This window comes from Tachypleus tridentatus, chromosome 2 (genome assembly GCF_004210375.1).
Source record: "Tachypleus tridentatus isolate NWPU-2018 chromosome 2, ASM421037v1, whole genome shotgun sequence".
In the NCBI taxonomy this organism is placed as follows: domain Eukaryota; kingdom Metazoa; phylum Arthropoda; class Merostomata; order Xiphosura; family Limulidae; genus Tachypleus; species Tachypleus tridentatus.
Genome location: NC_134826.1, coordinates 68,347,633 through 68,372,028, shown reverse-complemented (window position 1 = coordinate 68,372,028; position 24,396 = coordinate 68,347,633). Strand labels below are relative to the sequence as shown.

General features: G+C 33.7%; 1 protein-coding gene across 15 annotated transcripts in view; it reads right to left on the bottom strand.

Moving 5' to 3' along the window:
• LOC143244120 (plasma membrane calcium-transporting ATPase 1-like) overlaps positions 1 to 24,396 on the bottom strand; it is a 119,943-nt gene that overhangs the window by 8,856 nt on the left and 86,691 nt on the right. For 10 of the 15 annotated variants that reach the window (XM_076488234.1, XM_076488235.1, XM_076488231.1 and 7 more), the window contains one exon: positions 10,302 to 14,366. The exons of 2 other annotated variants lie outside the window; for them this stretch is intronic. In XM_076488234.1, the coding sequence (XP_076344349.1) occupies positions 13,875 to 14,366 (492 nt within the window). In that variant the 3' untranslated portion in view covers positions 10,302 to 13,874. Of the gene's footprint in view, positions 1 to 7,279; positions 7,349 to 10,301; positions 14,367 to 20,743; positions 20,861 to 24,396 lie in introns of those variants that run through there. 3 more of the 15 variants (XM_076488239.1, XM_076488240.1, XM_076488243.1) reach the window with 2 other exon arrangements.

Genomic DNA, 24,396 nt, shown 5'->3' with positions numbered 1-24,396 from the left:
TGAAAGTTGTAACGATGGCAAGAAAGTAAAATGTGGCTTACAGTGATCTGAGTGTTACACAAGCTACACACTGGTACATCAGTTCCAGATAAAATAAAATGATGAGTTAAAAAACTGTGACCAATGTGTAGTCTAGTTAGAACAACTTCCTCCTTCCGAACCTTACGGAAGCTAGACGGCCAAAGTCCAATATAGGGTTTTATTTGGAAAAGCTTGTTGTCGCGTTGCTCACTCCAAGTTGACTGCCAGCTGGCACGGAGCCAAACCTTGAATAGAGGACCATAGTCCATGTGTGGAATAGGCACAGTGGTGATAGTGCCAGAGCAGATAGATTTGGATGCAAAGGCCAAAAGGAGCAATGGCAGATCGTCTGTTCTGAGAGAGTATGGCCCACTGAGGAAGGAAAACACATCCCCAGGTGGGATGCTTTGGGAAGGAACGAAGTTTCGAAGAATATAGTAAAGACAGTTGCAAATGGCTCTGAACTGGGGAGGTGCAGAAAGCATCAGTGCAGAGTCGAAGTCCTTGATGATTAATAGGGTCCAGCATCTTTAAGGCTGAGGGTCTGGCAGAGCCATAGACCAGTGATCCATAGTTGAGTTTTAATCGAATAAGAGTACGATATATCTTTACATGGAACATCGGTCTGCTCCCCAACTGGTGGTAGAGAGGACACGGAGGATGTTCAGTGCTCTTGTGCATTTGACCCATAGCTGCTTTAAGTGTGGTATAAAGGTCAGCTTACGGTCAAAGATAAGCCCCAAGAACTTGGTCACAGGGACCACAGGCAGCAAAACTTCACTGGTATGGAGTTCAGGATCAGGGTAAATACCCTGTTGGTGGCAAAAGTGCATGCAAACGATTTTAGAGAGAGAAAAATTAAAGCCGTTTGCTGTGGTCCACTTCAGTACATGATTGAGGGTAGTTTGCAGTTGCCGTTCAATATATCTCATGTTCGATGACTGACACAAGACGTGAAAGCCGTCGACATAGAGCCCTTTGCAACAGTGAGAGGGAGTTGTTCAGTGATGGCATTAATCTTTATACTGAAAAGTATGACACTCAAAACACAGCCTTGAAGATCCCCAAGTTCCTGTAGAAAAGAAGGGGAAAGTGTTTAACCCACACGAACTTGGAATTTTCTGTCCGTGAAATTTTTTTTAATAAAAATGGGTAAATGGCCACGTAACCCATATATATGGAGATCTCACAAAATGCCATACCTCCATGTTGTGTCATAAGCCTTCTCAATGTCAAAGAATATTGATACAAGATGTTGTATTTTGAGAAAGGCTTCTCTGATTGATGTTTCAAGTTTCATTAGGTGGTCCATGGTGGAGTGCTGTCATCGGAACCCACATTGGGTGGGCAAGAGGAGGTTGTTTGATTCAAGGAACCAAACAAGATGAACATTAACCATCCTTTCTAAGGTCTTACAGAGATAGCTTGTCAAAGCAATTGAACGGTAGTTTGAAGGAATCTTGAGATCCTTCCCAGGCTTAGAAAGAGGTAGAACAAAAGCCTGGCACCAGGCATCAGGAAAAACATTCTCCTGCCAAATCCAATTAAAAACAATCAGAAGAATAGCAAGAGAAGCAGGAGATAGATGATGCAGCATTTCATAGTGTACATCATCAGGTCCATCTGATGTACTGCCAGACCGATGAAGAGCCAGTTTGAGTTCCACTAGTATAATGATACAATTATAGCCACAGAGACAATCAGCTTGATAGGAAAGAGGTGATTGCTCTTCTTGATTCTTGATGGCTAAGAAGGTGGAGGAAGAAGCACAAGTGCTAGATACACAACAAAAGCTTTCACCTAGAGTATCAGTGATGCTCTGGGTATCAGCTACTTCCTGGCCATTAGAGAGCAAGATCAAAAGAGGGTTAGAATTATATTGCCCACTGACTTTTTGAATCTTGTCCCATATAATCATGGAACTAGCAGTAGAAGATATGCTGGATGTAAACTTAATCCAAGATTTCTTCTGACTTTGACGTCTTACCCACCGAGCATGTGCACAGGCCTGCTGGAAAACGATGAGGTGCAAGAGTGTAGGAAATCGACAGAAAGTATCTGAGGCCCGTTTTTGAGCCTTCCATGCCATGTGGCAGGCAGGATTCCACCACGGACAAGGATATGATGGAAAACGTGTCGAGGTTTTAGGAATACAGTGAGCAGCTGCTTGTATAATACAGTCAGTTACTGCTGCCACACAGTTGTCTACTCGTCTACTGATGTCTGCAGTGGGTGGTATTGATCCTGTGATCAAGTTCTGCGAAAACAGCGAAAGAGGGCCAGTTTTCTTGATCCAGCTTTAACAGGGGTACAATCTTGGGGTGGGAGAAGAAGATGTACCTGAGCAAATGCCTGTACCAGGAACCAAAGGAAGTGGATCTTGGGATTTGTTGAAATGTATGTTAGGGACAGAGATGGGTTTTGCAGTTGATTCATCAACTCTTTTAACCACAGAGGTCAAAAGACTTTTCATTTGGTTTGAGAATCATTCTTTTGGAGGCACAGAAAGATCCATCTGCACTCCCACTGTAGTAGTGGAAGGAAGTGCAGCAGTATATGTCCAAGATGAAGTGGTGGACAGCAACTTTTGATCCTCAAGGTAAGTAATGTTATGAATGGTTTTCAAATGCTGCACCTCTTTTTATTCCAACCATTTAGGGCAAGAATGAAAGTAGAACAGGTGAGAACCATTGCAATTGATGCAACGAGAGTCTGTTTCACACTCACAGGCATTGTGGTCCATGCCACCTCAATGAACACACATCAAGGAACCATGAGTGATGTCTTCAGTGACTGAACCACTAACACTGGAAACATCTGAGAGGGTTTGGAATGCATGGCTGTACCCTGCAATTGAGATAACCTGCCTTGATGGTGGCAGGTGGATGTGGTGATGTAAATGTCAGAGTGAGGACATTGGTCAGCATTGTAATTACATCTTTGTGAGTGGAGATACGCCTCGCTGCCGAAATTCCTTGGGTAGAAAAAACAGCAAGAATCTCTGACTCGGGGGTTGTTCTTCAAATCCCTCTTAACAATAACTCCTCATGATTAATTCAAAGTGGTATGAGATGTAGCCTCAATAGGTATATCCCCAATTGCCTTTGAATGCAAGAGGAGTTCACTGTGTTGACATGTGGATGTTTCTACTAATATGTCACCAGATCGAAGCTTCTTCACTACTTTGGAGAGCCAGCAAGTCCCTCTAGTCCCTTCTGAATGAAAAACGGAGATATTTGCCCTAAAGGTTTGTCTGAAAAAAAAATGTAGTATAATAAAATGAGGTACAGCAGGTGTTACAGATGTTGGATTGCTGTTCAGAATCTTCAGATGTGATCGTTTACCTGTGGACTGTTTTTTCACTATTTTATTTAAGTTTTTTTTTGAGGAACCATAAAAAAAGGTATATTTCAGTGCCCACTGACCCCATCTACCATGGAGCCCTAAAAGGGGACTCACTACAATGCCAGGGTATCATGAGCACTATATCTAAATGCCAGCATCAGATACAATGTCCACAACACCTGTCAAGAACATCCAACACTGGTACTTGGTTGACCCTAGCCTAAGTTGACCAGCTGAATGACTCAAGGGGGCTACTCTAAGGCTGCCCATCTACAGGAATTCAAGGCCAAAGTGGTGTGTGAGGGTTGGACCCCTCAACCACCAAGATCCTCTTCCTCTCCTTCATGGGTCACCACACATGGCAAACAAGTGGGTGGATGTTTATATCCCACAGGAGGTAAACTGAAAAAAAGAATCTTCCCTGGGAGGTCCCTTCACCAAGTACAGGAATCCTCACCAAGGGGAAGAGCAACATGGAAAGTTGGACACAGATGGTAACAATTCTTTCAAGAGCAGTATGGAAAGGTGGACTTAGATGGTAACAATTCTGTCAAGAGCAGTATGGAAAGGTGGACTTAGATGGCAATGATTCTATCAAGAGCAGTATGGAAAGGTGGACTTAGATGGCAATGATTCTATCAAGAGCAGTATGGAAAGGTGGACTTAGATGGCAATGATTCTATCAAGAGCAGCAGGGAAAGGTGGACTTGGTTACAATTCTCTGAAGAGCAGCATGGAAAGTTGGACACAAATGGTAACAATTCTGTCAAGAGCAGTAGGGAAAGGTGGACTTGGTAACAATTCTCTCAAGAGCAGCATGGAAAGTTGGACACAAATGGTAACAATTCTGTCAAGAGCAGCATGGAAAGGTGGAATTGATAATAATTCTGTTAAGAGTAGTATGGAAAGTTAGTTTCAGAAGATAACAACTAAAATCATACTGAACTAGGCTTTTTTTTTTTTTAAACAGCTATAAAACCTACAACAACTGTCATTTGGTGTTCAATCCAATCACTCTACATCTCACCATTCGGCTGGAGAAAATGACATAATGATTCTCGTCAACTGAACCATAAGTTACATGACCACTTTAAAACATGCAAGAACCATGATGAATAAATTCTTTCTGTAATAGAGAAAAACTAATTAGTTAACTCAACATAAATCTCATGAGCATTATTTACAGTTTCACACTTTATATTACCTGAAATAGCTGTACATTTCTGAAATTCATTTGTAAATGCCTCTGGCTGTTGAGAAAGAAGTTCACCCCTCCAGCAAACCCCCGATGAAGAAGTAGAATTGGAGAATGCTCTACTGAAGAAATGCATGCTAGGATGGTATACTAAAGGGCACTATGTTAGAATGTTAAATGTTGTACAATGGACCAACTGTTTAATGATTATAGTAGAGATTTCGTTTCTTTTAACCAAAGGTAAAATTGAAAAAATACACTACTGTAAGAGACCTCACTGTACTTCTTTGGCTTATTGAACGAACCTGTGTTGAAGAGTCTTCAACAGGAGAAAGTGCAGGGTATATGGCCAGTCAAAGAATGAAGTAGTCTATTAGATCATAGATATTTTCAATTTTACCTTCTGTGACCCAATTTCTGCAGATATATTTGTTTATATAGCTGGAACTGTTTAATTGGGAGAAGAAAAAACAATAATATCCATAGCATATTTTAATATTTCGTGTAGATATTACAAATATGTTTCAGTATTAAGATGAAAGTTACCTTGTAGCTTCATAGCTACAGGTACAGCAACAAGATAATGAATAAAAAATGTTTTGGGTTCAATATACACGACAAGGGAATCCTGTAATATTTACGTAAGTAAACTAAAGGTTCAGCTAACGACCAGACATCAAAAGCTTAATTAACTAGATCTTTTCCTATGTATTTACATAAGGAACAGCAGCTATTTTTAGACATGTACAACACTTAAAAGGAAAGAAAAATATTTTGAATGAACATGTTTGATACCTCTTCAGCATACAAAAAGTGAGACGGTTTAATTAAAAAGTCAAAATAAGTTCTGCTGTCATATTTAGAGATGTAAACAAACTTTAAAGAGGACAAAATGACCACTGAATCAGTCACATGGTTGTAATTCTGTAACTTACTACCGGATTGCTATTTATTTTAAGTGGAAAAGCATTCAGTCACTTTGAATTGTTTTTCTAAGACACAGCCAATATTGGAAAAGGAACAATATTTTTTCAACAGTGATCAGACCAAAGTACGATGTGTCTAACCAGAATTAACAATTTGGAATTTCATGCTAAAATAATTACAAGAAACAGTCACAGTCCCAAATTTTTAAAAGTAAACTTATATAAAAACTAAATCCAATTTTCAACTAGCAAGGCAACTGCAAGATGATCCAATTTTGATTTCTTCAATTAAAAAAAATATATTTAATATGTAGACAGAATCTTAACAATTACTTACACAAATATCTCAGATTAATTTAGTGTGAGCATTTAAATAAAATTTTCATTCTAAAAAATTTGAAAAGCTGTTTGTAAAAACAAGTCTCCTTAAAATGTGCCTCTCGATATGTATAACTCTGGTGTAACATTGAAAAAAGAAAGAAAAGTCTTCAAAACTAGGAAGAAATGTACACACTTAACTGTAGTTTGGCCACGGCCTCAAATGAGTGTTTCATTCTTTCCTTTTGATAGTTCTTACACATAGTAAAAACCAAATAAAGATAAACTTTTGGAAATATATAATATGTCAGATGTTTGTGCGAGTTCGTTTTAAAGTTAGATAGTGTCAAAATGTCTATGGTCATTATATTTATGGTATTAAAGAAACACCATTTCCATTACTTGTGTAAAAATATAAAAGTGTATAAATTGTTAGCTTCCAAGAACTGTACACATTTAGCCTTGTTAATGCCAACCAACTTTCAGTAAAACATTGGATATTATTATTTTGTGATGTGTAACTTTCATCTCATGATATCTGTATTAGTTCTTCAAAGATAAGAGGTACACATTCTATTACTACATTGTAATCTACTCCAGTTACAAGTTTACATTAGTATAAAAATTAAAACACAGGAAGTCAGTGGATTCCATGAGTTGATCACAAACTTCAAATCTATGTGAGAAGCTGTTACAGAGAATAGATCCTTTTTTTAAGTTTGTAACAATAAGAAATGGTGAAAAGCGACATTTCTTAGAGAGTGAAAAGTTTTTGATAGTTCACCCCTCTGGCTTAAGTGTAAAGTAATTGCTCAGTATTTGATTCAAAATTTGCTACTGGTCTTTATTCTGTCATTAAGTTTCAACATTGTTCCATACATATTTGTATTTAGAGGTTGTTGTTTCTTAATTTAACTAAACTTTTTTTCTCCATAACAAAAAAAGTTATTCAAATATTCTGTGGCAAAACAAACTGGAAAAAACAACAACAACAAAGTGAAAATTGACTGGTGGATAAAATGGAATTAAAACATTACACATGAACATTGTTAATCTCAGTATGTACTTAATAGCATAACTGAACTCACTGGGACCATCACTAGAAATTTCTGCTAGTTTATAGAATGTGCTTGTTGGTGACATCTTTGTGACACATTCACACAAGCCACCTTGTGAGTTTTAAAGAAGCACCAGTCTTTATATGTAAACAAGAAAGAACTGATTTGTTTGTTATCAACTCATAATTGAGTAGTTCTGTTTTATGTACATTTAGGTTTACTTAATGGTAAACTTTCTAATGATCTATTCATCCATCACAGAAGACCACAGTGTGCAGTGAATGTTGGTTATGCTGAAATAGGTTCATTCTAAAGTAAGATTTTATGCCAGGCTTAGTTAAATACTATATCAAATCTACAGGCACTTATTAGTTAGGTTAGTTAGAAGTAAAATAAGGAAGGACAAAGAAGCTTACGGCTTGATCTGTGGGGTTCTTGCTGTAGGGCACCGGGATCAACCGGTCCTGTAACTCACCACCAATTACCTTCAGAAATATACCAGTAAAGATCAGGGTAATCTTGGACAGGTTTTAGAGGTCAGTGGTCAAAATAAGCTTTTTTTTTTTTTAACCACTGTTTATATAACAAAAATTATAAAGAAACTGTGTAGCAAACGGTTTTGTTCCACCAATCCCATCTCTAAAAGATTTTCTCGCTAAGAAGCTTTCAAATAATTACACAAAATATGTTGCCTGGCCACCACTGATGTGTGCAGTGGTAAAAGCTGTGAGAACTACACTTTCATAGATTTTTATCAAGTTACATACTGGGACTAAGAAGGTTTTGATAAGTTGCTGATACACAAGCAACAGCAGGAGTCTCTAGCTTACAGCCAATGTTTTCCCAGTCAGAAACAAGTGTGCTAATTCCCTATAACAAATATTAGTAACAGTACAGTAGGAAGACTTCAAGTTGCTAGCATCCTAGTAAGGTCTACAAATCCATGAAAAACTGTAACTAATTTTGCCAGAAAGCCTAAGCTAGTTAGAGTGTTATAAATACATATAAATTTGTGCATATTTCTACTTGTAAGCATAGGAGAATTGCTGGCATCCTAGAAACAATTAAGTAATCTGTGAATGTTTTTCCTTCTATTAAATACTAAGCAATGGTAACAATTACTACCATAGAGTTTTTTCTCTAATCATTTACTCATTGGACATAAACACCTCTTGAGAATCAGAAGACAATGATACACAAATTAAGGAACAGGTTAAAATCTTTAATTTGAAGTTCCATATACTTGTATTTTGAGAAGATCACTTTCCAAGGTAACATTCTTCATCCAACTATAAAGTTTAGGATCTAAACTTAATTTGTTACCCAGTTTCTTAGTTGTTTGTTTGTTTATGAATTTCATACAATACTACACAAGGGCTATCTGCACTAGCCCTCCCTAATTTAGCAGTGTAAGACTAAACCACCAACTGCTAACTCTTGGGCTATTCTTTTACCAACAAATATTGGAATTGACCATCACATTATAACCCCCTCACGGCCAAAAGGGCAAGCATATTTCCTTGGATTATAAGCCAAGCACCCTTACCACCTGGCCATGCACCTAGATGTTATGAGTAAACAAGTGTTGTTCATGTGTTTTAAGTATAGTGATACTTTATATTGTTATTTATAAAATTTTAACAATGAAAATTATTCATTATGCTGTTTAAAATAGTTTGGAATACTACTTATTATTTTACACTTGTGACAGTTTGTTTGTTGTTAAGCACGAAGCTATATAATGGGTATCTGTGCTCTGACCATTTTAGGAATTGAAACTCAATTTGTTTTAACATTGTAAGTCCTCATCAAATTATTGACAGGGTTGCTGAGAGCCACCATGAGCCCTGGAGAAGAATTAGTATGTGTTCTGATTCCCCTCCCTGTATACAGTGCTCACATGCTTAAGTCGTTGAAGGAACAAGTTAATGGCTCCTTAAATATTTGTTACACATTCTACGGATGCTCTCATGGGCCCCCAGAAAATACCTCAGCCTTCCTCCCTTCTCAATGAGCCTGACCACTGGGAGTTCCATCCTCAATGATTATGTACATTGTTAATTTATAGATTTAGTGTTATCTAACCCTCCTAAGCTGTCCAAATGTTAAGAGGTGTTATACTGCCAGGTTTTTCATGCTGAGGATACAACTGATGAATTAATAATCATTACAAAACTTAGTTTTCTTACTTATTATGTTCTTATAACTTTCTTCAATTGAATTTATTTCCTTAATCTATACATTAGTTTTTAGTCCTGATCTACTGACTTTTAATTAGAATTATTAATAAAGAATCAACAAAGATTCACTCTGCTGGTGAGTATATCACAACCTGATATCAATTTAACATAAACCAACCTAACATGATCCAAATGTTGGATAGTTAACCAACCTAACCTAATCCAAATGCTGCACAGCTAACCAATCTAACCTAATCCAAATGCTGCACAGCTAACCAACCTAACCTAATCCAAATGCTGCACAGCTAACCAACCTAACCTAATCCAAATGCTGCACAGCTAACCAACCTAACCTAATCCAAATGCTGCACAGCTAACCAACCTAACCTAATCCAAATGCTGCACAGCTAACCAACCTAATCTAATCCAAATGCTGGACAGCTAACCAACCTAACCTAATCCAAATGCTGAACAGCTAAACAACCTAACCTAATCCAAATGCTGCACAGCTAACCAACCTAACCTAATCCAAATGCTGCACAGCTAACCAACCTAACCTAATCCAAATGCTGCACAGCTAACCAACCTAACCTAATCCAAATGCTGGACAGCTAACCAACCTAACCTAATCCAAATGCTGGACAGCTAACCAACCTAACTTAATCCGAATGCTGGACGGCTAACCAATCTAATGTAATCCAGATATTGAACAGCTGATCAACCTAACAGTGTTATCTAAGAAAGTGATATTGAGGTGTACAGCAATGATAGTGTAAGCCTACTTTTGGGATTATACTATAGTGAGAGAAGCTTTTTTGTAGCAAAAATAGGAAATTCACATAAAGGCCACAATACAATATCAAATTTACATGGCTTTCCTTACATGTTAGCAGCATGCTTGTAACTCTGACATGGGAAACTTCTCAGTTTAAAGAATTATAAACAGTGTTAGGTAGTTTCTGTAACTATGATAATTGTCTATGGAAATTCCCAGAACATTTGTTAAACACTTACAGTTACTACTGGTTAGAAAAGTCTTTTTTTTCTTCTTTTTTAATAATAAAAGCAACTAAGAATTTAATTCTGATAATACATGTTCATTAACCGTAAAAAACTGATACCATATGGATGGAACATAAAACCGTGTGCAACAACAGGCTGAGGAAAAATTTCAATGAACAGAAAAATTTAGGTTAAAACATTCTCCATGTACAAGCCTGCTTGGAAGGAGACACAAAAAATCAAACTCACAACAGTCTTAAATCTACAACTGTTTTTAATGCAAAATTTAATAAACAGTTTGTAAACATACTTGTTCTCATATTTTTATAACATTACAAAAATGGTTTTGCAGGTAAAATAGAATAGGTCTTTAATTCAATAACTAAAATCACGGAAAATTATTTAACTTACAAAAAATTTATTACATAAATTCAGATAATCTTTTAATTTTGCTTTTACAGAAGACTTAGAGTCACCAATTAATTTATAAACAAGAAACAAAATTACCTTTTGTCTTTATTATGCACTTGTTTGGATTACACATTTTCTATTAACCTTAAAAAATTTATTTTTATTAACTTAATATGCAAAACTTTTCATACCTTCAGTATACAATACCAATACAAAAATGTCAAAATGACAGTTAACAACAGAAATAAACTATACTGTTAACTATACAAACTGTACAATAAAGCACTGAGAATAAATAGATATTTAATATATATATACACACACACACACTTGTACAACTTACCATGCAGCTAGTCAAAACATACTTAACAAGCTTACACTTTGGAGTGTACATCAAATATCAACATTCATGCATATGTATTGCTTGTCTATCTTGGAAGAAATGGATTCTAAGGTAACCTGGAGCACATGCAACTTTCACCTACAGAGGTCAGTAGTTGAAGGAGACCAAACCCAACATCACATACGCTCATACATAGCATCTATCTCATGCACCCACACACACACAGTTTCCTACTACACACTGGATAAAAAGATTCAACTTTTCCAACCATTTCTGGAGGGTTTTCCTTTTTTTATTTTTTAAACATGTAGCACACTAATATGGGAGAATATGAAATCTGATATATCAGAATATCTGATAAAAATTTGGTTTATGTAAAAACGTTTTTAGCTGCAACACAGAAAAACAAAAACGAATCTGAGCATCTGATACATACTGAGTTTTCTTGATATAGCCCTTACCTTTGACAGGCCTTTTTTTAAAAAATCATTTTGATAAAACATTTTATTTTTAAACCTTAAAAAGTACTTGAGACCTAAAGATAAACTAATTCATAATTATTTATCAAGGCTAATAAATATTCTGAACTGCTTTACTCCACTCAATCTCGAAGTAGACTTTTATTATGAGTCAACCACACACTAGATTAACAGTTTTATTATTTTATGTCAAACTCAAAGACATCTATAGTAAAACCCAGTCTAATCTTGCCATTAAAATCCTTATTTGTTAAAATATCCAACTTGTGTATTTGTTGTAGTGCATAAACCAACACTTAATGCAAAAGTTACCACTCAAAATTCTCTTAACTTACTACTGCACCTCACACAACATTCTTACATGATATTCATAGCAAATTTACAACACTTGTACCAGTTTAGATAGATGAGTGTATATACTGAATCATAAAAATAAACTGGACAACTTAACTTTTATTACTAAGTCCAAACAACTTAAAACCCAAGAAAGAAATGCTAGGAACCTATTCAATGAAACATTTCCTTCAGTTGCAATCATTTATGAAGATTAAAGATTTTAATAAATCTACCAGTATAAACTAGTTAAATACGAGTTAAAACAATGGTGTGAACACACGTAAGAATTTTATGCTACAATTAAATGACTACTATTTATTATACCCGATTGTTTACTTATAAACAATGGTGTAAACAAACATAACAAACACTATCTAATTAATAACTATTGTTTATCAGACCTGAATTTAGTTATAAAGAATAGTGTGTACACACATACAACCTAATTAATGACTACTTTTATCAGACATGACTGTTTAGTTATAAACATGGTTTGAACACACACAGCAAACACTACCAAATTAGTGACTACTTTTTATCAGACCTGACTGTTTAGTTATAAACAATGGTGTGAACACACAACAAACACTATCTAATTAATGATTACTATTTATCAAACCTGAATGTTTAGTAATAAAAAATGGTGTGAACACATATAACAAACATTATCCAATTAATGACTACTATTTATCAGACCTGATTGTTTAGTTATAAAGAATGGTTTGAACACATATAACAAACACTGATTAGTGACTATTGTTTATCAGATCTGACTGTTTAGTTATAAAGAATGGTGTGAACACATATAACAAACACTATCCAATTAATGACTATTGTTTATCAGACCTGAGTTTTGTTATAAAGAATAGTGTGAACACACATAACAAACATTACCAAATTATTGACTACTATTTATCAGACCTGACTGTTTGTTAACACTGGAGAGATAACTAATAAATATAACAATATTTAACACAAAAATATGGTTGCTTTTATCTAATGGTTGAAAACAAAAACCTTTAGGCATCAGTCTTTATCACTACCACATATAATTATGCAAATTTCAAGTAAACGTGTGTATAACAACGTCCAATACTTTTTTTGTACACGAGTAAAGGAAAGGTTTGAGGTTGTGTATATATACACAACATATAGATTCACTTTTAAACATTAAATGTTTAGTTACATTCCCCGAGCTTTAATCATAAATCTCTCTCTATTACAAATATCAATTTTGAAACAGACTTTTAAAAGAGGTAAATCTTATGGTTTTGTGATTAGTCTTAGAAATATGAATATAGAAAAACTAAAGCAGTGATGCTTCTCATAATTAACTTGTACATTTACACTAACTAATAGCAGATTACAGATTTTCTAACAAATTTCAGCACATAGGTAAAAATTCAGAAGCAAAATAAGATAAAGCTGACATTCATGAAAATAAGAAGTTACTGAACTTCAGAAAATAAGTCAAATTTATTAGAAAAGGAAGGATTTGCACATAATTAGTAATATTCTGAGGCTTAACATGTACATGCAAGTATTTTCTAGTACTGTCCATTATTACTGATGTTAAATAAAGGTTTAGTACGACACTGGAGAAGGTACAGATACTGTAATTACAAACTACTAGATATTAAAGACTTACAGTTAATGCAAGATAAATAAATCAAGGTCTAGATATGTGTGTAAATATGCTGTGTTCCTTTCTACTGTATATGAAATGTATAAAGCTACAAAGTATGCAACTACCCATAAAATGAACTTTTTGTACCACAACATTAACACTGCAGATTCCTTGAAAACTGTGAAGTTACCATCTACGGAAAAAGAAAAATAATGGCTGTATTCATTCATAACAAAAGAAAAAGGTCCTCACAATCAAATGTTTGTGAACTGTTGAATGTAAAATGGATATAATAAAGTTTAATAACATGTAGATACTGACATATGATATCACCATTACATTTCTTGTGGTCACTGGGAATTAATATCTTGTGCTGGAACAACTGACGTTGTTAATTACAGGAAATGATAAGTAAGAAAACAAAAACACGTCTACTTCACTAAAAATGTCGTGAAGTAGAACTTGTATCCATATATACATGAGTATATGTATAATATACAAAATGCCTTGGCAGCCTGAAATCCTCATGAGGATTTCCTCTTTAACAACTCTGGTGTTAGAGGGTTTTCACAAGCACAGCATCATAAAATTTTAATCTAAAACAAGGGAAATTCATTTACTAACTTTTTTTTTTTAAATACTTGTTTCACAGACTCTGCTAGTTTCAGTTAAAAGGCTGTAGCCCTGTGAGAGTGGGTTAGTAGTATTAATGTCTGCCCAGGTGGGGAGACATGTGTCAGAGGAAAAACTATATGGCATTGTAGTCAGTGAAGTGAGAGGGGTTTCTTGAAAATGTTCAGGAGTTTGTGGTGATCTTTCCATCAGGGGAGCAGTTTCTGAGAAGATGTGTGCATCATTATCTGTGAGAGAGGGAGTTACTGCTGTGCTCGAGATGTTGCTCTTAGATCCTTTCCTACTCGTGGTTTTCAGTCTCTCTCGGGGAGCACTCTGTTCAAATGGTTCATTAGATGATGGTGTTTTCATCTCCTCATCAATGAAGATTATATCTGGGAATGGTCTAATTCCTATGTGGCTACGAGAACTACGTAAACTGTGTAAGCTATGAACACTACGTTTTTCTTCCATGTCTTCCAACATATTCTTAAAGGCTCTGATTACTCGAAGCTGTGAAAGGAAAGAGGGTAAATGTCTGTACAACAGACAAATTATTAGGCACAAAAGAAGGCAAAAATGGTAAACAAAGGTAGGAGGTTAATATTAACATGAAACAATACAAAACTGGTGCTCGAAAACCTCTAATGTTGACCATTTCCATAAAGCTTGTCAAATCTAAAACTAACAATTTATCTGTTTTGTTTTACCCTCTATAAGCTAGTCTGCAGTTTTTCTCTCTCCCTATCTATCCACTGCACAAACTGGGTAGTCCAAAACACATGCATTTCAAGTACTGAAATTACAAAACCCTTCTTAAGAGAAACAGTCCAGGTAAGAGATGACCAAACAATGAGCTGGTGGTGTCATATGGCTAAACCTTCATGCAATGTATCAAATAGCAATTACAAATTCCATACAAATATCTATGAAAATATTGGCTGTTTGTTTCTTTTTGCATAACAGAGGACCAAAACAAAACATATTTATACAAGTTTATCAATTTGAAACACTTTCTCAATAATGATTCCAGATGGTGATTGGTTGATAAGGGAAGAATACCAAACTCTGTAAATTAAGTAATGTGTATGTTAGTAAGTTGTTATTCAATATGACAAAGGAACTCACTCAACAGACCCTAAATCACAGACTATGTATACTACAAATTCATTACACCTAATGGCTGTCTCTTTTTTCAAGCACAATTAAATGAAATACTGCTTAATTACTACCTTTAGCCACAAGTAAAAAGCTGTGTTGAACTATTATAACCACCACCATATCATTTGATTATAACTCAATTAGTGCAGGGCATCTTTATATAGTAACTCACTTAGCATTAGAAAAACACTGCAAGTATATACTAAGGAAATGGTCGTCATGTGAGGTTCTCGAGTGAAAAAAAAAAGCATGCTATGAAACCATGCAGGTCATTTCATATTAACAACCAGGAAATCTGAGATTAAGAAAATAAGCACCAATTCTCATGAATGTTTTACTGTCAGGAAGGTAACGTGTTCTTTTGTTATAATATCTGGACATCAGTATGTGACGTGTGCCATCACCCTAAAAACTACAGAAAAATATTATATATTAAGTTAAAAATCCCTTTTTCATCTAAATTGTAACAAAACCAAATGAACTGATTTATTATATAATAATTTATTTTCTTACTAAAATCATAACAAAACTAAATGATTTCATTTATTAAGTTAAAACTTGATTACCTATATTATAGCTAAACTAAGAAAATTTATTAAAACTTTCTTTGCTACATAATTACAATAGAACTAAATGATGTGATTTATTCAAATAAACTTCCTTTGTCACATAAGGTAAGAACAATATAACCAAGTGACATGGTTTATAAATGTAAGGCTTCTTATATTATCTGAAGTAAGTATTAAACATTATAATGTCAATTAATTAACAGCAAGTTTGTTCATTTGCTAATTTTGTAGGAATTTTGAATATCCATGTACAAAAGATTTATATATTGTTCCTGGTTCTCTGCAATTTATCAAGTTATTTTAAGAGATTTATTGGTTACAGTGTATTAGCCAAAACCTAGTTCCTAAACAAGTATGTGTCAATGCTATATTTTCATGTTTTATGTTGATTGATGGTAAACCAGTCTTGGGAAAATTAAAAAAATATAGTGTTTAAGTTAATATAAAAATATGTGAATCACATCCATTACTAGCACAAATATATAATTACTGCAGTTTTGAAAATGCAGTGACATAAGATGTTATTTACATGAGATATAGCCATCTGCAGCATCCATGTGAATACTGATCATACGTGCCATCTGTGATGATTGGTGCAGCAAAGATAGTTTGGCCTATCAGCATGTGTCAAATACTTTGGAAGTATATTACTCGTAATTGAGGTGCAAAGTGTGGTAGTAAATGCCAAATGATGCTAGTTTATTTTAGTTATGTATTTTAAAGATGATTTTTGGATATTTTTGTGTGTTATGATCACTGTTATACAAGTGTGTGTGTGTGTGTGGATATATATATATATTGCATTTATGTATAAGTGCAATAAACTAAAGCTGCTGGCTAGGACATTCCACTGATAAGTCTTTTATTCCATATTATCACTGTTTATTTAGTCATTTTATATCAAGATTTAGGTAACAAAATAAGATATGAATTCCTTTTTCTTTTATGTTTCCCTGAATAAAAATACAAACATTGAACATAAAACTGAAGTGATGAGTGTAAGTGGAAAATGTATATCACTAATATAAATGGGAATTATCAGTTGAACTATTACATGGATCCAACAAAGGACAGACCATCAGATAATGAACTGCAGTTTCTACCAAGTCATAAAACTACTCTACTACAAGTCTTTTCATCAGATAGAAAAGGAGATGTCTCAGAAAGTACTATAACACATCTAATGTTCTCCAAATAAATGGTTACCATCTATATGTATATATAATTTTGTCATTCCTGAAATATGACATAACCATTTTTGGTGCTTTTCTTTTCTTTATTAAAATTGGTATTTGAGTCTGAAAGCTGACAGTTTTTTTCCTCACTAAATATACTTCCTGGTTGTTTTATCATCATAACTTGCAAAAAGCCAAAAATTATAAATACCTTTGGTGGCCTACATGCTTTTTAACTACTAGTGTAAACACTAATACAAATACACGTAGAAGCTTTTATCTGACACTACACTCATTCTTCTAAGTTGCAAAAAATAATACATTTATAAATATGATTGAATGCAATTTTAAAACTAAATAAAGCCATCAACTCTAAAGCAAACTAAAATCAAACAACATTGTAAGTAGTATGAAACTAGTAACTGATTAGTTAGTGTTAATTGGTGTGTAGGAACATCTACTTTGTTTTATAATGAATTCAGAAGATCAATATCGTGCTACAACTTGAGGGACATAAATAACATGTCTGCCTTCTTCAGTGACCTGTTCTTCATACACGGATTTAAAGAAGCTGCATTTTTGCTCACGTACAGTGGGTGGCAATCATAGAACACGAGAGCATGTGTTCAGGCTTCACACAACTACTAGCACAAAAACGGAGTAAGTTTGTGCTTGAACTATGTATCCCCACTACTACAAAAATGAAATATGTCTGTACTGTTAGTAAAGCTTCAATATTCAAATTCATTTAGCTTGAAACAAAATGTTTTTACTTTCTCTAACCATCACATATCAGTAGACAAACATTTCCCACTATTGTTTTTACATTAAAAAGATTTTAACTACAATTTCTGATCTACATTAAATCAGATTACTATGTATACAATGAACAGTATATGGTCACTGCTTTCTTAATAAAGTTTACTGTGTCAACTAAAAAAATTTATTTCTATCATTAATTATTTGTTAATACAAAAACATGTTACATCAAAATAAAACTAATAAAACCATGTTTATATGGAAGATTGCTCCCTCTAAATGACTGTTTGGAACATAACTTTACTAGCACTAATCTATGATGCAATATTTCTCTATCAATGCCAGCTTATCTTTACTTCACACTGGAAATTTTTACCTCAAATCAACATTTTATCTTGCTTAAAGAGAAGAATTATTTATAAACAATTTCCTGGCTTCGTTTCTTTAAAAATCTTGCATAAGGGGATGACTTGCTTAGAAATAGTTGATATAGCTTGCTGCAGAGATACCAAACCTATTATTTACAGCTAGTAAACTGGATACAAACTAGTTTTCCACACCACGCTACTCCTTGCATCTCTCCACGTAATTGAGCATTTAGCTGACAAGAAGATTTATGTTTCTTATTTACTTATGTAAGTATAAACTAACATTACGAGACAAATAATCCTGCACACTTGGAAACATATAGAACTACATTATCAATACCAGAACATGATTTATTTGGAGTTGCTCTATTTTAAATAAATTAAAACTATACTAATATAGCTAATGCTACTGGTATCAAAATAAAATTACAAACTTGCCTTACCTTACTCCACTTCATAGATCACTACAAGAGTTAATTTTATATTTCAGTTTAGGACAAGAATATTGTAGCAAATCAATGTTAATATAAGTTGCACAGCATCTGTTTTACATACCCTTCAATAACCTGTTACAATTATGAGAAATAAGACATGTTAACAATAGAAGAAATAGCAGGATCTAAAATGAATAATTAATGAAAACTAGAAGTAATGCAACTAGGTACTTCAGTTGGGTTTGAGTTTTTACCAGAAGTAGCAAGATGTACGATTCTGTGGGATTCAGGAATTATATTGAATTTACCACTAGTGTAATATCTATATAAAAAAGACATTTTCATACAGTAAACATCTGTAAAATATGACCATACAATGCATGAAAACATGGAGAAAACACTAGTGACGAAACTAGAAAAGAAAACATTCAATTTATCTACTATGGAAAATAAAATATCAAACTCTCAATAAAAGAAAGTACTAGTTAATCAACAACACAAGTGACTTGAATTACAACAAAGAATTCTACATCAAAATATTTACGTCATATTTCATTTTTATTACTTTATATGCATGTTACTTAGTTGTACTTTGTTTCTGTAGTAAAATGATAAAGGTGGATTACATTTAATTGTAAAAGACTTATAGAACATTGCATTGTATTTACTTTTTTTAAAATCAATTCATGTTCCTCAATAAATGACTGAATAAACAAAAACTGGTTCAGATAAATTTTTGATCTGTCTCAATATTTAAACTATAATCCTTAAAGTTTCAAATGTTCCACTTCTTGAGCAACAATTAAATGAAGTTAACACCTGTTGAAAGTGAATTACTCAGTGCTTTAAAGTAGGCCTACAATAACATACACAAACTGTCAGTGTTTCTTTAAAGTAGATCTGTGATAAACAAACAGGTTTCAAATTACAAAAATATTTAAGATGTTTAAAAAAACCAGGTCTGGTGAAGATTACTTTGAAAAATAAATCTGTCAGCAATTTATGACCTATCAAATTTTATAATTAGCTGTGTCACCTATGTAAATACTGTACATTTATTTAATATAGGCAAATGTGTCATTATGCAAACTAGTTTTTGAAGCTCCAAATACAGAGTTCTGTATAATTTAGTTTGTTTTTTTAAGAGATACTTTAAAAGACTGCCATTAAGATAGTTAAATAACGCCTAGATTAGGGAAAAAACAAACTTTATCCAAGTGTTTCTAAAAAGAATTATAAAACCTTGTGAAAAGTGGTTTGCAGAACCAAGAAAAGAACACTATAAGCAGAAAGTAAGATTATATTCAGTACAGGTGAAAACTAAGACCTTAATATTTATTTAATATTGCACAATTCCTAATAAAGAGCAAAACCTAGAAAATCCAAACATAATGAAACACTAAAAATACTTCTTAAATGACTATCAGAACTGGGCTACAAAAATGACAAAATTAATGACATAAAATATGATTACAAAACTGCCTTTACGTGACTGGTAACATTTTTTTTTTCATTTGAGGAGCTCAAGCCCCATCTCTAAACACGGATGTTTCAATAACTACATAATAAATATATGCACAATTATACATTTTTACATATCCCTTTTACATAGTCTTACACACCAATTTTATGACCCACAGGTTCAGAAATGTTGCTTACTGTGCCACAGTTTAGCAGAAACAACATTAAACATTCATGCATAAATGCCAAGTATAAACAAGCTGATTCTGAAAGTCACATTAAATGCACTATGGCAGCTCTTCGTTAATGTGGAAATAAGATTCATGTTCATGAAGTCTGCTTCCCTTTCCTGTATAAACTTGAAGATGGATATTCATATCTACTGATGTCACATTTGCACATGAAACTTTCACTCACAAACATTACTAGATTTTCTATGACAAGATCTCTTTGACAAAAGTACACATATCAGGCTGGGATGCAAAGTTGCAGTTCTTCTTCAAAAAGACACAGTACATTATAGCAAAAAGAACTGTGAGCCATAAATAGAGATGCCTCCACAACAACAAGGACAACTTGTACATTAGCCAAAGCTTCACTTAGAAGAGTAAGAGTGAGAGATATGGAGAAATATGCTGGTAACTTTTGTTGAGGTCAAAAATATTACTTCATTTGTAAAGAGGTGCAGTGGTGTAGCAGGCAAGAACTGTGCAAACTAAGAGGTGAAATACATTCAAGGAAATAGTAGTGTGTCAAAGACCAGCACTCATAAAATAGATGCAGATGCCTGTCTGAACTTACAGTAATCTTTTTTTAATCTATCATCCCACTAGAACAAATACACATCAGTACATAATCTTAATTTAAGAGGACTTTCCTTGCATCTTATAAAACCAATGGGAAGGGTATTTTCAAATACCAGCAGTAACCAACTGTTACAAGATGTCAAGGTGAGTGCACCTCAACTCCAGCCACAGCCTAATGAGGTGGTGAATGGGTGAACAGGTATGATGAAGCAAACTTCTCGGGGCTATGGGCTCCTCCAGACTCTGATGAATCTATAGAAGGCTGATGTGACAGCTGGGGAGAGAGAGTACTACATGGACACCAGGCTTCCATTCTTCCATTGGTCAATACACTTTTAGTGGGCCAAAACTTACCCTTCAATCAACTGTGCAATACCTGAGATCAAAGCTCTCCAACTAAAACATAGGAAACAACCTGAGACGTTAGGTGTAGTGTCCAGATTTAAAGCATGTTTACTGAAACTGCTTAACACCTGCAGTACTGTGTAACTTTTGGCCCACAACACAATTAACAAAATCTACACACAAATCAAAACATGAGTTTGCTAACTTTCACTCATCATTCAACTGAAACATAGATTGAACAAACTCATCAAGAGACCAAAATACACATGTACTTCACATTTCCATGTTCTTACTTTGCACACTAAATAATGTGTGTAGCTGCACTGCTAGACTTACACTCTGCTCTCCAAATTTTATATGTAAAGATAAGTATGTACACAGACATTCAAATACAAGCTTACAAAATAACATTACAAAAATGTTCAATTAAACTAAGAAGCCAAGACAATATTACATACTTTCATTCCAATAAGACTACATGACTGTCAGGGCCTTTTAGTCATGTTTAGTATTTTTTGAAGTACACTAAGTTAAACTTCTGCCTTTAAGTTTTACAAACACCTCAATAAAGAAAATTGTTTACTGATATTAATGGGTTTGTACAAACTTCCATGTCACCTATGCAGAGCTGATAGAACACGGAACATAAAAAGACACAAGGATGTTATATAAGCAATTTAACAACATAAATTCCAATGCTCAATTTTCTTCAAAGGACATTCAGGTAAAAAATACTTCAAATATCAGCAGATTAGATTTTCACTGTTGAAATGTTATTCAAAAGCATTGTTTAAAATGAAGTAGTTTAGATAATGTTATAAATGCTTTCTTCAAAACGTTTAGAAAATTCAGACACAGGACTTCTACAACTTTATTTTTTAATTTTACTTTCAAAATTTACTGCTCACAAAAATACATGTTATATTAGGAATTTCATGTCCTTATTATGAATGAAGGAGTTACTTTTTATTCTTTAACTTTTACCAAATCCTAAAGGACTAGTACTACCTGATCTGGCTAATCACTATGTTCCAATACTATCAGAAATATTTTAATTATCAAGTTACAAGTTAAAGGTAGAGTTTTCACATTAATACTTACATCAAAAACTAACTTGTGTATGTTATTTTAGCTGAAAATAGCTTTCTTACTAAAATGCAAAGAATTAGTGGAAAAATAGGTGTGATACTGATGACCCTACTAGAAGATTTGATTAAATTTAACAAACACATTTGAACTTCTTATTAGCAAAGTTATCCTGAAGTACTAGCATTATCTTTTGTTTAAATCTTTAAAATTACTATGTTATTGTCATTAATTCTCACATGTCATAATAATTTCATCTGATCAACAAAGATGAGAGACTGGACTGGGGAAAGAAAACTAGGTTAAACACTCAAACGAGGAAGCAACGTTACAACTCAAAATATAGAAACGTGTATCATAATGTGAGTTCTACAGTACATGTGTGACTATGAAAAACTCGCATGTACTTCTATAAGTGTAAGACCACAGATTTTAATACAGACCAATCTTTTCTGTTTTCGTACAGCCTTTTAAGTTAATTTCTATTACCATTATAGGATTAAAAGTGGTACTCAAAGAACTTGTTAGGTTAAAGGATAACAAGATGGATTTCTAGAAACATAACAGTGATAACAACAACACTTACTTCAACATGGTTGGATAACAGTGGTAACAACAACACTTACTTCAGCATGGGTAAGCAATAGTAGTAATAACAGCACACACTTCAGCATGGTTGGCCAACAGTGACATGTACTACCACTATGTTTTCCTTAAGGATTAACAATGGGTTCCTTATTCACAAATATACCAAATTAACAGTTTGGCCAATTACATCTAGCATTAAACATTGACCCAAATAAAACACTGACACATATTAAACAGTGACCCAAATTAAACACTAACCCAAATTAAACAGATACAGTATTATACATTGACAAATATTAAACAGTAACCCAAATTAAACACTGACACACATTAATCACCTAAGAACATGCAGTTTTCTATTTAACATAAATGGAGAACACAGGAAACTAAACAGAACACAAATTAAACATAAGCACAAACATTGATATATAAATTAAGCACTAAGGGACATCCAGTTTCAAAGTTAACATTAACAGGGGGGTTCCATTAACCTCAACCTAATGCCCGTAGGTATTTATTTTTGGAAAAATAAATGAAAAGGTTTAACCATTGGGAGATTCATAATTCATCATATTAATTAATGCATGAATGTTTACAAATAAAGATATTGTTTTAACAATTAATTTTCCCTTAGGCATATTTTTTGCATGAAAACAAACAATATTACCATAGAAATATCACAAGTTAGCATGTGTTCTTACTTCTACGAAAGGACTGATAAACTTATACTTATCACTTCCATGCTATTTATTCTTTTTATTATGCTTTTTCTGAAACGAAAGCACATTTGAGAATTCATAAAAAAATACATTCTACACACACACACAAACACACGCACACACACAGTACTGTGCAAAAGTGTTAGGATAAAGTCAAAAATTAGATTTTAGACTACTTTCAAAGGTCAGTGAAAGGTAAGTCACAGGTAAAAAATCAATTTTTTTTTTATTAATCTTCATATATAATACAACAAACTCAGTGGACATGTTTGAGTTCAGCAAACAATCAATATTTTGCTTTAATAACTGCAGACAGTCTTTCAGGCATTGTTGTCGCATACTTAAAGTGTCCTTTGGGATTTTACTCCAAGTGTCTCTAATACACCCCCATAAAGTTTCTTTTTCATTTGTAAAGTTTCTGATCTATCAAATCCCAGATCTACTCAACTGGGTGGAGGTCATTCCATCATTTGAATCATTCCAATACCTTCTTTCCTAACTACATAATTTCAGCATAGGTTGGAATTTCATTCCATCATTTGAATCATTCCAATAGCTTCTTTCTTAACTACATAATTTCTGCATAGGTTGGATGAGTGTTTGTTAGTAGAATCCTTTACCAATCATATGCAAACCATTGATTAGTATCTGATGGTACTTGCACTCTTCTATTATTCCAACTATTTCACAAATATCTCTTGTTGCCTTGGCAGAAAAACACCCCCTAACCATCATACTGCTTCCCCCATGCTTTATGATAGGTGCTATGTACTGAGGCAATTATCTTTCACCTTTCTTCCTCTAAACATACAATCTACACTTTGAACTAAATATTTCAAACTTAAGACTCAATACACAACATCCTATTTCAATCATCAAGAGTCCAGTTTTTGGACTTTTTAGTAAAATTCAGTCACTTTATAATATTTGGAGATGGAAATAGAGGTTTTTTAACAGCTACACAACCATACATTCCTTTTTAATTGCATCTTCTTGATAGTGTAGATTTGTACATCTGTCAGTTGGTACATGGTTGTTTATCTCATGCCTGAGGTCAGTGGTTGTCTTCCTA